This window comes from Cervus elaphus, chromosome 28 (genome assembly GCF_910594005.1).
Source record: "Cervus elaphus chromosome 28, mCerEla1.1, whole genome shotgun sequence".
Taxonomy (NCBI): Eukaryota; Metazoa; Chordata; class Mammalia; order Artiodactyla; family Cervidae; genus Cervus; species Cervus elaphus.
This window is the reverse complement of record NC_057842.1, coordinates 62,708,466-62,722,756: the sequence shown is the minus strand read 5'-3', so window position 1 is coordinate 62,722,756 and position 14,291 is coordinate 62,708,466. Positions and strand designations below refer to the sequence as shown.

Genomic DNA, 14,291 nt, shown 5'->3' with positions numbered 1-14,291 from the left:
TTCTTCTAGCAATCGCTGCTATTTTTTTGTAACTTATTTCCAAATGTCTTGTTATAATTACATAATGTTGATATAATCCTGTGGTGAAGCTTGAGCTTTCCTCTGATAGCATTCTGGTAGACCTTGGCTTCTCCAGTATCTGCATTAGAGAAGAAACCAGAAAAAGATACTGAAGCCTTCCTGGCAATGAAGAAGTAGTAATTCCTAAGCATCCAAGGAAAAAGATCCAATAAAAAGGATCTAATCAGGAGCCACAGACCTGAAGGTTAATTTGGACACAGTCCACCACACTCTGCTGGTTTGCCGCGCTGAAGGAGCGGAGGGTTCAGACTGAGCGGTGACGTCTCACAGGCCCTTCTTTTGATGGGAAAGCTGACAAGTGTAGAGGTGGTAAGAAGTGACATGGAGAAGAGGTGCCGCGGCAGCCCTGATCCCGCCGCAGGCGTGGTGGTTCGTAGGAGACGCGGTCAGATCCGAACGCGGCCCGTGTTCGTGCAGAGCAGGAGAGTCGGTGATGGACAGGCCCGCGCCGAGCTCTGGGTGGCCGGGAGTTCCCTTGATACTATTGAGGGGTTAGAGCGTCTCTGTGGAGAGGACGTGGGGTGGCGCTGCCCGTAGCTGGGGACTAGAGGAGGGGTAAACAGCCCTGAAACTAGAGCTTGCGGAATCCTATGTGGGACATAAACAGACATGAAAGGAAGTAGAACAGAAAAGATGGGTACAAACTGGTACCTCAGGAGTTCCTTAGGGAACCACTCTGAAGATACGTCAGTAGAAAAGTAAGTATTTCGGAAGGACATAAAGTAACGGTTCAGTGAAAGCAGTGTTCGGGAAGGTTTATGTTTCTTCCATCATAAGGGCTTCTTAGAATTATGACAAAATGTTCCATTATGTTTTCTAATGTATCACCTGTTAAAATGGTTCTTTGAGTTGGACCTCTGATTCTTTTTAATTGTTTTTTATCTTCAGTTTTATAACTGAGGGAAAATTTGAGAAATTTTTCTTTATACTCTTTTAAGATGTGGAGAATTACATAGAACATTATAGATTTGTGTTTAAAAAAAAAAAAAAGAATGTTAAAGGTTTAAAGGGCCAAACTTCAGGTGTCTGGAAATCTCTCCTATGTAGATTTTCCCAGTACAGTCATATTTCTTGAATTCTCTCCTCGTCTGGATGGCTTTTGTCGTCTCCCTCTAGCTGTGTGTGTGTGTAGTTTTCAGCATAAGGATTTCCCATTGTGCTGTGGAGTGTATTGAATTTGGCAGCAGACAGTCTATAACTAAGGACATCTTGTGTTTCTGTGGTCCAGGCCGACTTTCCTGTCTTAAGTATTTTCTTGGGTGCTGGAGTGTTCTATGGTGAAAAGGCATGGGTAGTCAGTTCAACATTATGGACTTTTTGCTTCCCCCTCAGAACCTGGGTAATCATTTTTGCCCTATTTAGTATGAAAATACCCAGTTAGTGACTGTTGATTCTAATATGTTAACTGAAAATTTGAAGGCTCATTGTGAGTTGACATAGATTAGTCTTCCCAATGTAGCATTATGGTCCTCTTAACGATATTTTGAGCTGTAGTTAGGAGCCTTTTGATGTAGCATTTTTTGGTGTTGATGCTTATAAAAGTGTTCTTTGATATGTATTTTCAGGGAATAAATGAGCTGATTTATAGCAGGGGAAACTATGAGTCAGATTAGCTATTAATAGTTCCTCCTGCAGAAAAATAAAAATACTTAAGAGCATGCATTAATCAATATGCAGTAGTGAACTTTATGTACATTGTAGATAGTTTACCTTTACTGGTATTAATTATTCAGATTTCCTGCCAAGTTATATAGATACATACTTGAGTTTTATGAGAATATGCTTATCTAAAGATTTATTGTCCACCTTATTGCACAAACACTGAATTAGTTTACAAATAATATTGACCTGCATCACTCAGTTCCTCTTCCTATCTCATTGAGTGATGCAGGTCAAAATTTATAAATTAATCTCAAGTAACTTCTTTAAGTACTAAAGCTTTTTTCTTTTGTTTGCAATTTAAACCTATTGTAATTAAAAATTGTTTTAAATGGATATGCAGTCTGATTAATCTAAAAAATAATCAGGGTAAACTTGATGTAATGGCAGAAAGTGGCAGGGATTAATTTTTTATGGGTAATATCAGCAATTCTGGTTTCCTGTTATCTCATAACTTCATATATTCAGAAGCCCCTGGAGCTTTGACCAGAGGTGGATGATGGTAAACCAAGTTGCCATATTTTCCCAAATAGAAACTGTAATTGTTTTTCACATATTGTTGGTATATTTCTTTTAATAAACCTAAAATTAGTCAAAAATTCTAAAAATAAACTTAAGTTTGATAAATTCTATCAGTGAACTTAACGCATTGTAGCTACCCTACCTGTGATGGTATCTAATAGGATGACCTTTCATTTTCTTCCTCACCGCCTCTCCTTTCCCCTTTTTGTTTTCAAAGAGAAACTGGTAATCTGGGTAGATTCAAGGCATCTTTAAGAGAGAATGTCTTGGGGAGCCCCAAGGAGCTGATGAAGTTGAGTGTGCCTTCCTTGGTGTACGCTGTCCAGAACAACATGGCTTTCCTAGCTCTTAGCAACCTGGATGCGGCGGTGTACCAGGTGGGTGGTGATCAGAGGTGCAGAGTCTTTAAAAGGCATGTTTTATGGTGACAGCATTTTTATTAACCCTTTCTCTCACTGTCAGATATTCTTCTCAGCTCTGTTAACGATACCAGATAGATTTGTCTCGGAGTCTAGTGTTAGCTGAGCTCATTAGCTCCTGCTTGGTTCTCAGGTGACGTACCAGCTGAAGATCCCCTGCACTGCCCTATGTACCGTCTTAATGTTAAACCGGACGCTCAGCAAGCTGCAGTGGATTTCAGTGTTTATGCTGTGTGGGGGAGTCACACTCGTACAGTGGAAACCAGCCCAGGCCACCAAAGTCGTGGTAAGAAACAACATGCTTAATGTGACTAAGCTAGGGAACTTTTTAAGGTCTTACGCAGTTCAGACAGTCATGCTGAGGCATGGAGCTTGATTGTATTTCTTTGAGTGAAAATAACCTTTGCCTTACATATATCCTTTTTGCCCCTTAGGAAAATGTTATTGCTAAGGGGAGGAATACTGGCTTCTTTTTTTAAAGAGGAGAATGTGCATAAAATACGTTAGAGATGGATGTTGTCTTAAACTCAGTATAATGCCCCTCCTTCATTTTATGGATAACAAAATTGAAGTAACTTCAGAGAGAGGAAGTAACTTATCCAAAGTTCCAGTTAATGGCTAACCTGTGACTCAAATTGTGCAAACTCCCACGCAGTGTATATGCTCAGAACTTCTCGGCCTCTTTTACACGTTTTCTCAGAAATACTGGGCAGTTTTCCCCATCTAATCTCCAGGTTCTCCTGCAGTCACAAAAATTCTCGCTTTGTAAATACAGCCGCCGTCAACAGTTGGGCTTGTAGGGGAGTAGCAGTGGTTTTCCTGATAATTGATAACTAAAATAGGGCAAGAGGTGCCTTCACTTCTAACTTTTAGTTCAAGAGTTAAATGTTAAGGTATATACCTGATTTTTTTTTTTTTTTAAAAGTATTATATGCTTTAACTGGTTGTTTTCCCAAAGAGAAGTAGGAAGTAGAACAACAGTGGAGGACCTGAAGGTCAGGAGCTTCCTTCTGCATATTTTTCCCAAATGATAGACCATGGGTTCTCCCATCCAAGTACTAACCAGGTCCCACTCTGCTTGGCCTCTAAGATCAGAGAAGTTCACGGTGGTGTGACCGTAGCGGGCCCATGGTCTTTTAGGAGCAGAAGGCAGCCAGGGAGGTATGCAGAGCTTGTGAAAGCAGGAAAAGTCAGCTTTTTACGTACTTTCTGGCCTGGCGGAAGAATTTTTTTTCTCAGAAAGTAAGTTTTAAATTAGTATTTATTGTCTTTACATGATGTTCAAATGTGCTTATATTCTTGGTGACATTTCAAACACTGATCAAGTATGTACTGCATGTGTACTCGGATGTAGACCATTGGAGAAATAATTTGTTTGGGAAGTAATGCAAACACTTAAAAGTTAAATATGAACTTCCAGGACCACTTTACATGTTTAGCAAATGTCCACCTCGCACAGGTAATGCGTATGAAAAGCTGAGTAAACTAAAGCAGAGAATTCGACTGCTGGAGCACTCCAGAAAGTTCTTTCGTATCTTGAACAGAATGCAGCCTCCTGTAACTGCCTCTTGTTCCTTGCTCTCGTCAGAGTAACTCAGACCCCTGCTAGCTCCACATGATGGCCCTTGGAATGTCTGAGAACACTGTCACAAGCCTACCTTCCGTGTCTTTTTCTGTCCCCTGTTGAGAGGACCTGTTTCTTCCTAGAATGTGCCTTCTGGGGACTCTGTGACCCCTGGCTTGTCCCCGCGCTGCCTTGTACTTCTTTTCTAGATGCATTTATCCATTGTTTTTCCTCGGTGTGTCCCCAAAGCTCATACCATCTCCAGACGTTGACTGAATAGCGTGCGTTGTGTTGGTGGTGCTTGAGTAGCTAAGTTGTGTCCGACTCTTGCGACCCCACGGACTGTAGCCCGCCAGGCTCCTCTGTCCATGGGATTCTCCAGGCAACAACACTGGAGTGGGTTGCCATTTCCTCCTCCAGGGGATCTTCCCGACCCAGGGATTGAACCCGGGTCTCCTGCATTGCAGGCAGATTCTTTACCAACTGAGCTGAGTTGTAGTTCGCTAATTACCTCTAGACTTGTTCCGTCAGCCTAAGGTTGTATCAGGGTTTTTTTTTTTTTTTTTGGTTGGAGGTGGCTATCCATTCTGTAACTGATTATATAACCACATGTAGCTGTTTCACGCACACACACAGTTTTTCTCAGATGTGATTTCTGCAGCAGGCTTCTAAACCGAAGTGCAAGATGTGTTTATATTTATTAAGCCCATCTTGTTAGCTTTGGGTTAACGCTCAAGCCTCTGAGGTCTCTGCATCCCTTTACTGGTCATTAGCTTTTCCTGAAATGTTGTTATGCTTTCTGCAGATGCAACACGCATGTCTCCTGGATCTTCACTGAAAAGTTTAGACAGATGGGATCAGAGTTCTGAGGACATGCCTTTAGATCTATTTTTTTCCCTCTTAAGAAACATTTGTTATCCCTCTCAGTTTTCATGAATCAGGAATTCAAGGGTGCCTGAGCTCTGGCCTCTTTTAGACATTCTGGCTTGAGGGGTCTCATAAGGGGTTGCAGTCAAGATACCAGCCAGGCCTGCAGGCAGCTGAAGACTTGCCAAGGCGCATTCATATGCCTGGCTGGTTGGTAGTGGTGGTAGGTCTAGCTTGGTTTTATTCTGTTAATTAGCACTTTGCTACATGAGCATTCACTCAGCTATGAATAGAACTAGTTATCCTCACTCCATTTCTCTGTCTTAGTAACAAAAATATTATGCAAATCTGTCAGATTTCTTACTGAACATTATTTCTGTGGAATTCCCCTCATCAATTAACTAGGAATCCTTTCAGTAAGACAGTTTGGTGTGTCGTCGTCTTATGGAAGCCACACCATTTGTGTGTGTGTGTGTGTGTGTGTGTGTGTGATGACCATTGGACTTTTTAAGCTCCACAAGTCATCTGTGGTGTGATTTTGCTTGTATTCAGTAACAGTAACAACACTGCAGTCAACACTAGTTATTAGCAATGTTCTAACTCACATTAACTCACTTACGCGCACACCAATCATATGAGATGCGTGTCTTTATTTCCATTTTCATATGAGGAAACTGATAGGCAGAGAAGCTTAGCAGTGGGTCCACAGCTCACGCTTGCTTGAGCCCAGGCAGTGTGGCTCGAGTCTGCGCTTTTGGTCAGTGTACTGGCCTGCCTTCAACGTCTGAAGCTGCTGTTGATAATTTCTGCAGCTTTTCCTTCTCTCTGCCTATCTGAAAATCAGGACAGTATTTGCCAATTCAGATTTTCTGGCACAGTTTCCATGCCCCAGTAATCTTCACAGATGTAGTGAAGACACCTTGACTTGGTACTGTTCTTGGTCAAGAGGCTTCTGAATTTAGGTGGGTGTTTTTATGATAGCAAACCACACATCTTGGACTTAACTCCCCATTCATTCATTCATTTAAAATCATTATTCACAGAGAAAGTGGAAACTAGATTTGGGTAACTCTCATTTTCTTGCTAACAGTACGTCATATAGCCAAAGAAACACTTTTTTCTTCTCTTTTAAAGGCCTTCTTCAAAGTTTTATAGTATTTTTGCAAGCCTCCACTTATTCTGAGCTTTCAATTTTTTTTGACACTAAAATTCCTGGTTGGTTCCTCTTGGTTTTGTATACTGTAGGTTTAATTTTTTTTCTTAGTGTTCCTATAAAATAAGAATTCATCAAAGATGCCCTTAACTAGTGACACCTGACTTCTTAAGCCCAGAGAAGCAGTCAGTGTCTGTCACCATTTTTGCTAACGGTAGAGATTAAACCGGCAGAAAAGCCAAGAATTTGCCAGACATTGTATTTAGTAGCCTGAGCTTTCTAGTGTCCTTCCATTATTTTTTTCTCATTTCTATGCCAGTCTTATAGTTTATATTAGGAAAGCATCCATGTTTATCCATTGTAGTCTATAGCAGTGGTTCTCGAAACATCAGTGTACATCAGAATTAACAGGAAGGTTAAACAGATTTTGAGGGTGGAGGCTAACAGTTTATGATTCAGTAGGTCTGGGGAATGCCTGTCAATTTTCATTTCTAACAGGTGACGCTGCTGCTGCTGTTGGTCCAGGGACCATACTTTGAGAATCATTAGTCCATAATATCTTCTATTTCTTCTTTTATCTTCACGCAGATATTTTCTGTCTCAGGTCCTTAAAGTAACACTCTGCTTTATCAGGCTTATTTGTTTTGAACAAGCTGTGTGCTTGTCACATTACAGTCATGTGTCTCAACCCTTAGTTCCTGAGTGCTCCACTCAGATAACACTGATCTCTGAGCAAAGACTGATGAAGGCTCCTGAGGGTTAGTTTAGGAAAGAGGAGATAAAGTTGAAACAATAGGTAGGGGGTCCATATGCCTGCATATGTTAGCAAAGTATTATGAATATATATGCATGTCAGTCTCTCACATTAATGAACTATTTAAGAATCAGAGCTGTGTATCAGCTTCCTCTTTATTCATTTACTTTATAAAATAGTGTATATGGTAGGTAGAAGTCATGCTATTAATATTTGATAAAAATTCAGTAAAGCTGGAAATCTTACAAGTCCTTTATCCCATAGGTGATAGGGAATAAAACAAGTCAAAGTGTCGTCATTTCCATGATTGATCCTATAAGGGCCTGAGTTATGGTGGTGTCAGAAGTTAAAGTTAAGTGGTGGCTGCTGCTTGCGTGCTAAATTGCCTCAGTCATGTTCGAGTCTTTGTGACCCTGTGGACTGTGGCCCAGCAGGCGCCTCTGTCCGTGGGATTCTCCTGGCAAGGATGCTGGAGGGGTTCCACGCCTTCCTCCAGATCTTCCCAACCCGGGGAGCGAACCCGTGTCTCTTACGTCTCCTGCCTTGGCAGGCGGGTTCTTGACCACTAGTGCTGCCTGGGAAGGCCGACAGGCGGTTCAGTTCAGTTCACTCACTCAGTCGTGTCCGACTCTGCGACGCCACGAACCGCAGCACGCCAGGCCTCCCTGTCCATCACCAACTCCCGGAGTTTACTCAAACTCATGCCCATCGAGTCGGTGATGCCATCCAGCCATCTCATCCTCTGTCCTCCCCTTCTCCTCCTGCCCCCAATCCCTCCCAGCATCAGGGTCTTTTCCAATGAGTCAGCTCTTCGCATCAGGTGGCCAGAGTACTGGAGTTTCAGCTTCAGCATCAGTCCTTCCAATGAACACCCAGGACTGATCTCCTTTAGGATGGACTGGTTGGATCTCCTTGCTGTCCAAGGGCCTCTCAAGAGTCTTCTCCAACACCACAGTTCAGAAGCATCAATTCTTCAGCACTCAGCTCTCTTCACAGTCCAACTCTCACATCCATACATGACCACTGGAGAAACCATAGCCTTGACTAGATGGACCTTTGTTGGCAAAGTAATGTCTCTGCTTTTTAATATGCTGTCTAGGTTGGTCATAACTTTCCTTCCAAGGAGTAAGCGTCTTTTAATTTCATGGCTGCAGTCACCATCTGCAGTGATTTTGGAGCCCCCAAAAATAAAGTCTGACACTGTTTCCACTGTCTCCCCGTCTACTTCCCATGAAGTGATGGGCTATGCACAGTTCTGTGCTCGGGTGCCGCTGTTATGAAGAAGGTGCACGTGGTTATCAGGCAGTCACTGTGGCTGTGATCTGACTGATATGTTTTTAACTTCAGTACTTTCGTTTGTCCCCGGGTGGCATTTGTTTGGTCCTGTCTTCTATAGAAAAGCTGTGTCTGATGATGACACGTACTTTCGGTATAAACAGAGTTTTGTATTCGTTTGTTTGGTCTCTTGGATGAGTTGTATTCTTAGTCACTAAGAATAACTTTTAAAACATTACTATTGCAGGTGGAACAGAATCCACTGTTAGGATTTGGCGCTATAGCTATTGCTGTATTGTGCTCAGGATTTGCAGGTAAATCATAAAAGCACCACTTGACTCAGCTGTCAAATTGTTTTTCTAGGGAGCATGTAGTAGTGTTTAACTCAGCTTAGATCTCAGTCCTTACTCATTTTTGCAGTTATGTAAGAATGTGTTTGTCATCGTTGACTATCCCTAGTCCACCTAAGAACCCCAAAATAAATGAAAAAAGACCTCTGAAAATGGAATAAGTTAGCCATCAGAAAGCTCAAGTACCTCTTTGTATTTTTCTGGCACTGACCTCAGGCTAGATTCGGCTGCTTTAGGTTGCTAGTTACCAGCTTGCTATCTGTATTTCCCTGGTAATCTCAATTTCTTCCTCTGCTTCAACAGATTAGGAATTATGGAGTAGGGAGGAAAGGGAGGTGGCAAATACCTCAGAAAACCTAGTACCCAGAAGTAAGCGCCAAAAAGGGAGAGAAGAATCAAAACCACTAACATCAGATAAAAATGGAATCTGGACTCACATGTGTAAGGGAAAAGCAATCCATCACTGAATCAAGAAGAGACAAAAGCATGAATGTTAAGTGCAATGTAAGAAATGAGATGTTTTAGAAATAGTTCCAACAGAGAAGAAACTGAAAGGGTATGTTAGTTATAGCTATACATCTTTATTATTTATTTGTGCTATTTCAAGAGTTAAGACTATTTTTTTATTTTATAGTACTTGACTTTTGACTAGGAAAGTAATCTTTTTCTCTTCTAGTCATCTGATAAGAGGGGAAGATCTAAATTTAGGAATAAACTTAATGACAGCATTGTGCTAGACTTTTATTCTTAACAAATCAGAAACAAAAATTGACTTACACTCTAAGTAACACACTGTTTGATTTTTAGCACTGTTTTGAACAGTTAAAGTGTGTCCAGCATTCTGTTTAGTTCAACCTCTCAGGATACAAGTGAGGAAACAGAAGGTGGTTTAATACCCCTCTATGCTTGGAGTAGAACTGAACAGTTAAATGGCTCTTCCAGATGAGGAAAATCAAAGTTAGAAATAGGAGTAGCCATTATGTTTGTTTCCATTCTCTGGCTCTTTCCAACATGGGTTCATCAAAAAAAAAAAGCCTTGGTTTTCATTTCATTTTAGCTGATGGGTACTCTAGTGGCAGAGTCTCTAGCGTTTGTAACAAAACTCTTTAATGTCCTTGTTGAACACGCGTTCATTTTAAGTTTAGAACTTATAGCTGTGCTGTGTGGCTTCTTGAGGGAGAAGTTACGTGCTCTTCTGGAGTACTTAAAAAGCTATGGATCATCAACCGCAGAAAAACGCACATATACACAAAACATACTGTCTAGTTAGGGAATTCATGTTCCTTCTGACAGTGTGTATAAACTTGGCCTATGGACCCCTGTTTTAAAGGGAAGTGGCTTCACTCAGCAAGTTCTACTTAAATTTTATTTTGGTTGTGTTACTTATTCTGAAAAAAATTCCTGGTGGTGATTACATAGGTTGTTTTGCAAAGTGGAAAGTATTCATCACCAAGCAGATACCACAGGAGTATGATTAAGATAATTGAGTCTTAACAATATAGTTTTCTAGCTGACCAGGCCAAGTGTTTCAGTGGCAATAGTAGACAGCTTTGGTGATCTAGCTCACTGCTGTCATAAAGGCAGAAACTTAACAATATTAAGAACTTCCTATTAAATGTGGGTTAGAAAGCTCCCTCTTGGTTATTAATTCTATTTCTGTAAAAATACAGATTGGTGATGTTCAGTATGCCATGTGACATAACCAGCACCATAAACGTGCATTAAATTAATGTGTGAAATGTTTTGTTTCCTAAACCATATACTTCATATCTTTAGATTTTTATTCTAAATGAAAGACATTTTAATTTCTAATATCTATTTCATATTTGCATACTTAATTTTCTTTCAGGAGTATATTTTGAAAAAGTTTTAAAGAGTTCAGACACTTCCCTTTGGGTGAGAAACATTCAGATGTATCTATCGGGGATTGTTGTGACATTAGTTGGCGTCTACTTGTCAGACGGAGCCGAAATTAAAGAAAAAGGATTTTTCTTTGGTTACACATATTATGTCTGGTTTGTCATCTGTAAGTATCCAGGAATTAAAGGTTCTAGGTAGATTAAAAAAAAAAATTAACAATATAATAATATATATTATGTAATATAGTATATATTATATAATATAGAATATATTATATATTATGTAATAAAAGTTAGATGTCATTTAAGCCTTTATAGCATTTTTAAATTGTTCCTTTGATACTGAGAATACCAGCTTGAAAATGTAATTTTGATTTTATTGACTTACTTTTGTGGCAAAGCTATCCCAAAGCAATTTTTGCCTTCACAATCAGAAGTACCTAATGTGTTAGCAATAAGTGTGTACAGTTTAGTAGAGTACATAGCCCTTTGGGCATCTGAAAATGTTTTGTAGGAACTACGACTCAACTTTTAGTACAAACTCTCAGATGGCTGCTTCTAAGGAAAACAGCATTTTCCTAGGTAAATTAGTATGGCATCTCTGAGGATGAAAAGTGCCCCACCGTCATAGAATGTTTCACTTGAGTGTTAAGACTTTCTTTCTTTCTGTCCACAAGTGCTCGCCAGTGTTGGAGGCCTCTACACGTCCATTGTGGTCAAATACACAGACAACATCATGAAAGGCTTTTCTGCGGCAGCTGCCATTGTCCTTTCTACCGTTGCTTCAGTGATGCTGTTCGGGTTACAGATAAGTATGTCTTAGTTGGTACTGTAGGTTTTTGACAGGGAAGAGCTTCTCACTTCCTTGGTTCATCGTTTATTAAGTATGGCAGTTGCTTCCAGTGTTTACAGACATTGCTTAGTTTCGCTGTCATTTATCCCAGAAGTGCAGCAGCTCATATCTGTGTGGAATGTGGGGTTCTCGGGACTCAGGTTACTTCAGTGGGTCCAGAGCTTAAACCGAGGGTGTTACTTCTATATGAGAGTGAGCAGGCCACTCAGTAGGAAGAGCATTTCTGCAGGCAGGGCCTTCCTGCTCCGCAGGCTCACATACAAGGCCGCTCAGGTGCTTCAGCGTGAGTGCAGTGTGACAGCAAAGGAGCAGAAGGGCCTGAGCAGGTGGCTCCTTACCACAGGGACTGCAGTAAACTGGGCTTTTTTTTTGAGGGAAGAATAATAAAACTTCTTTCATTTCCCCCTTAGCTTGTACCTTCCTGTTTTAGACTTGGGTATAAACTGCTTTTGAAACTACAATCCAAGTCTAAATTTTCTTTTATAAAGCTATCTTTTATTTCATTTAATATGTAAAATAAGAAATTCATTACTGTAGCTGGCATTCTGGCACCTCCTTTATGCTTGTCCTTCTAGTATAATTTTCCCTAGCCATATCCACTATTAGTTGTCTTCTGAATTATTTAAGCAGAGATACTGACTTACCAGTTATACCATAAACTAATAAATGAGGAAAATCTGTCAAATATCAACATTAAGTAAAAGAGTCAGATCTGGCCTACGTTTACATTTCATTTTAAAACTGACTTTTGTTATAAATGCAAATAGAAGAACATCAGTATCTTAGGAAAAAAATTGATGGTATGGTTCAAATCTTGCTTGTGCCATTTATTAGCAGAACAGCCTTGGGGAAGTTACCTAGCCCATGTCTCCGTTTCCGTTTCTGTAAATAGGGAACAAGATCACCTGTCTCCTAGGGTTATTTTAGGCGAAGTGCTTATTAGAACAGTGCCTGGCACACAGGTGTTCTGTATAAAGCCAGTTGCTTACCATTTCTAGGCCCTACTCTAGATGTTCTGTTTAATTTACCCTCTCCCCCCCCCCCCTTTCTGAAGGAAAAGCTAGTCTTTCTTAGTTAGGGATGAATTAAAATCCATGGCTCGATGTCATTTCTCTGCATGACATTTTTTTTTTAAAGATATAAGACTCTGCCATTGTACTCCCTAAGATAGAATATGGCTTAGTTTTGAACAGAATGTACAGTTTGACACAAAGATTGAGTTATATAATGCCTACTTTGGGCAAGTAATTCAGTTATGTCCTGATTTTCAGAATTAAGATTAAAAAAAAAGGTTAGCAGAAAATATGTTTCCTTATTAAAATAAATCACCACCTCATATGCTCTTTAGGAATCCTCAAAGGTTTGAATCATTAGTCACCTAACTTTCTGAATTTGCCAACTACCTCTTACTCTAAACTTGAACAGGTTTCTAGTGTCATGGAAAATCCATGTTCCACTGCTCTTTGAGTCAGCATATAGGGATGTTGGTATGCTCTTGGTCAGTGACCCCAGACAGTGATACGTGTGTTCGTGAAAAGTATGTAGTCAGTGACTGTCACTCCCTTGACCTCACCACTTTGTTTTGTTTGGTGTGGGGGGCGGTGCTCCAATTGATTACTTTTCTAAACCTTACCATCAAAATAGAGAACACTTAAAATTTATTTTCCGTACAATCTGATAGTGTAAGCCCACAGTTGAAAGTCTTCAAAATTTTAAACTGATCATCATGATGTAGTTTTAAGGGCACAAATACAGATTAAGCTTTTTTTTTTTTCCTTTCCAGCACTCACCTTTGCTCTGGGTACACTTCTTGTCTGTGTCTCTATATATCTCTATGGATTACCCAGACAAGACACTACGTCCATCCAACAAGGAGAAACAGATTCAAAAGAGAGAGTCATCGGTGTGTGACGTTAGCCTCAAAAGAGATTCCTACTAAGACTAAACCATTTATATTAAACTAGAGCCTTAAGTCAATTTCAGAAGGTAGATTTAAAAAACAAGAACTGGTCTAAGAATTAAGAAGAAAGCTATGTGAATGAGTTTTAATGTGACCTGTTTGGAATCAACCTGTTTTAAGAATGAAGGATTTTTATTATTGTATATATAACAATGTACATACAATAGTATGGAGGCGATGTGGTGTTTAAAAAAAAAATCATGCGGGGCTGCGATATTTGATGAGTGAGGTCTGGGGTTGTGTCACAGGTTAAAGTGCCAAGGCCGTTTCTGTACTAACTGTTCTCTTGTTCAGGTACCAGGGGAGAAGGGCTGACCCCTCCTTGTTCTCCAAGGCATGTGCAGTATTCAGTCCCCGCAGCAGTGAAGACCTAGCTCTTTTCTTACAAAAGGGAGGCAGAAACGAGACAGGCTAGCTCAGAAACAGACTGACTGGGTAACTTCTCAAACTGAATCCATCTAGAAACTCAGACGGCGATGTATGGGCGGTGACTGAATGCCCCTTTAAGTGCTGGCTCTGTGCCACTCATTGTCTGGACTCGTATTTCTTTGCTATTAAGGATATACTTTTCTTCAAAAAATATTTCTAATGTCACTTTTGTACTTTTTTAAATAAAGTATGTAACTGTTGGGCTCTCAATAACTTGTGAAATTTCAGTGTTTTTTAAAAAAAATTTCTATGATATGGGAAAATTCAGCAATAAACTTAATTTATTATATGAAATCTGTTTGCTCACTACTTGTATTGTAGATATGACTATTAAGACAATGCTTAAGCATAAACACAAGCCCAAACCATTAAATTTTCTACTTTCTATATGCGAACTTTCATCAAGTTGCAAAAAGGGCTTATATAAAGAGACTCTAGCTAGCATTAAACAACAACAGAAGGAATTTGTGAAGACTACAGGGCTCTAGGCTATAGGAATTAATGTACATTTCTTTCAGGGAGCTGCTTTTTCAAAGACCTGGCTCT

At 40.1% G+C, this 14,291-nt stretch overlaps 1 protein-coding gene across 3 annotated transcripts in view; it reads left to right on the top strand.

Annotated features, from left to right (window-relative positions):
• SLC35A1 (solute carrier family 35 member A1) overlaps positions 1–14,039 on the top strand; it is a 29,084-nt gene extending 15,045 nt beyond the window's left edge. For 2 of the 3 annotated variants that reach the window (XM_043890543.1, XM_043890544.1), the window contains 6 exons: positions 2,480–2,639; positions 2,815–2,967; positions 8,542–8,608; positions 10,494–10,670; positions 11,181–11,315; positions 13,140–14,039. In XM_043890543.1, the coding sequence (XP_043746478.1) occupies positions 2,480–2,639; positions 2,815–2,967; positions 8,542–8,608; positions 10,494–10,670; positions 11,181–11,315; positions 13,140–13,267 (820 nt within the window). In that variant the 3' untranslated portion in view covers positions 13,268–14,039. The remainder of the gene's footprint in view (positions 1–2,479; positions 2,640–2,814; positions 2,968–8,541; positions 8,609–10,493; positions 10,671–11,180; positions 11,316–13,139) is intronic. The other variant, XM_043890545.1, reaches the window with a different exon arrangement.
• Positions 14,040–14,291: the final 252 nt, after the last annotated feature.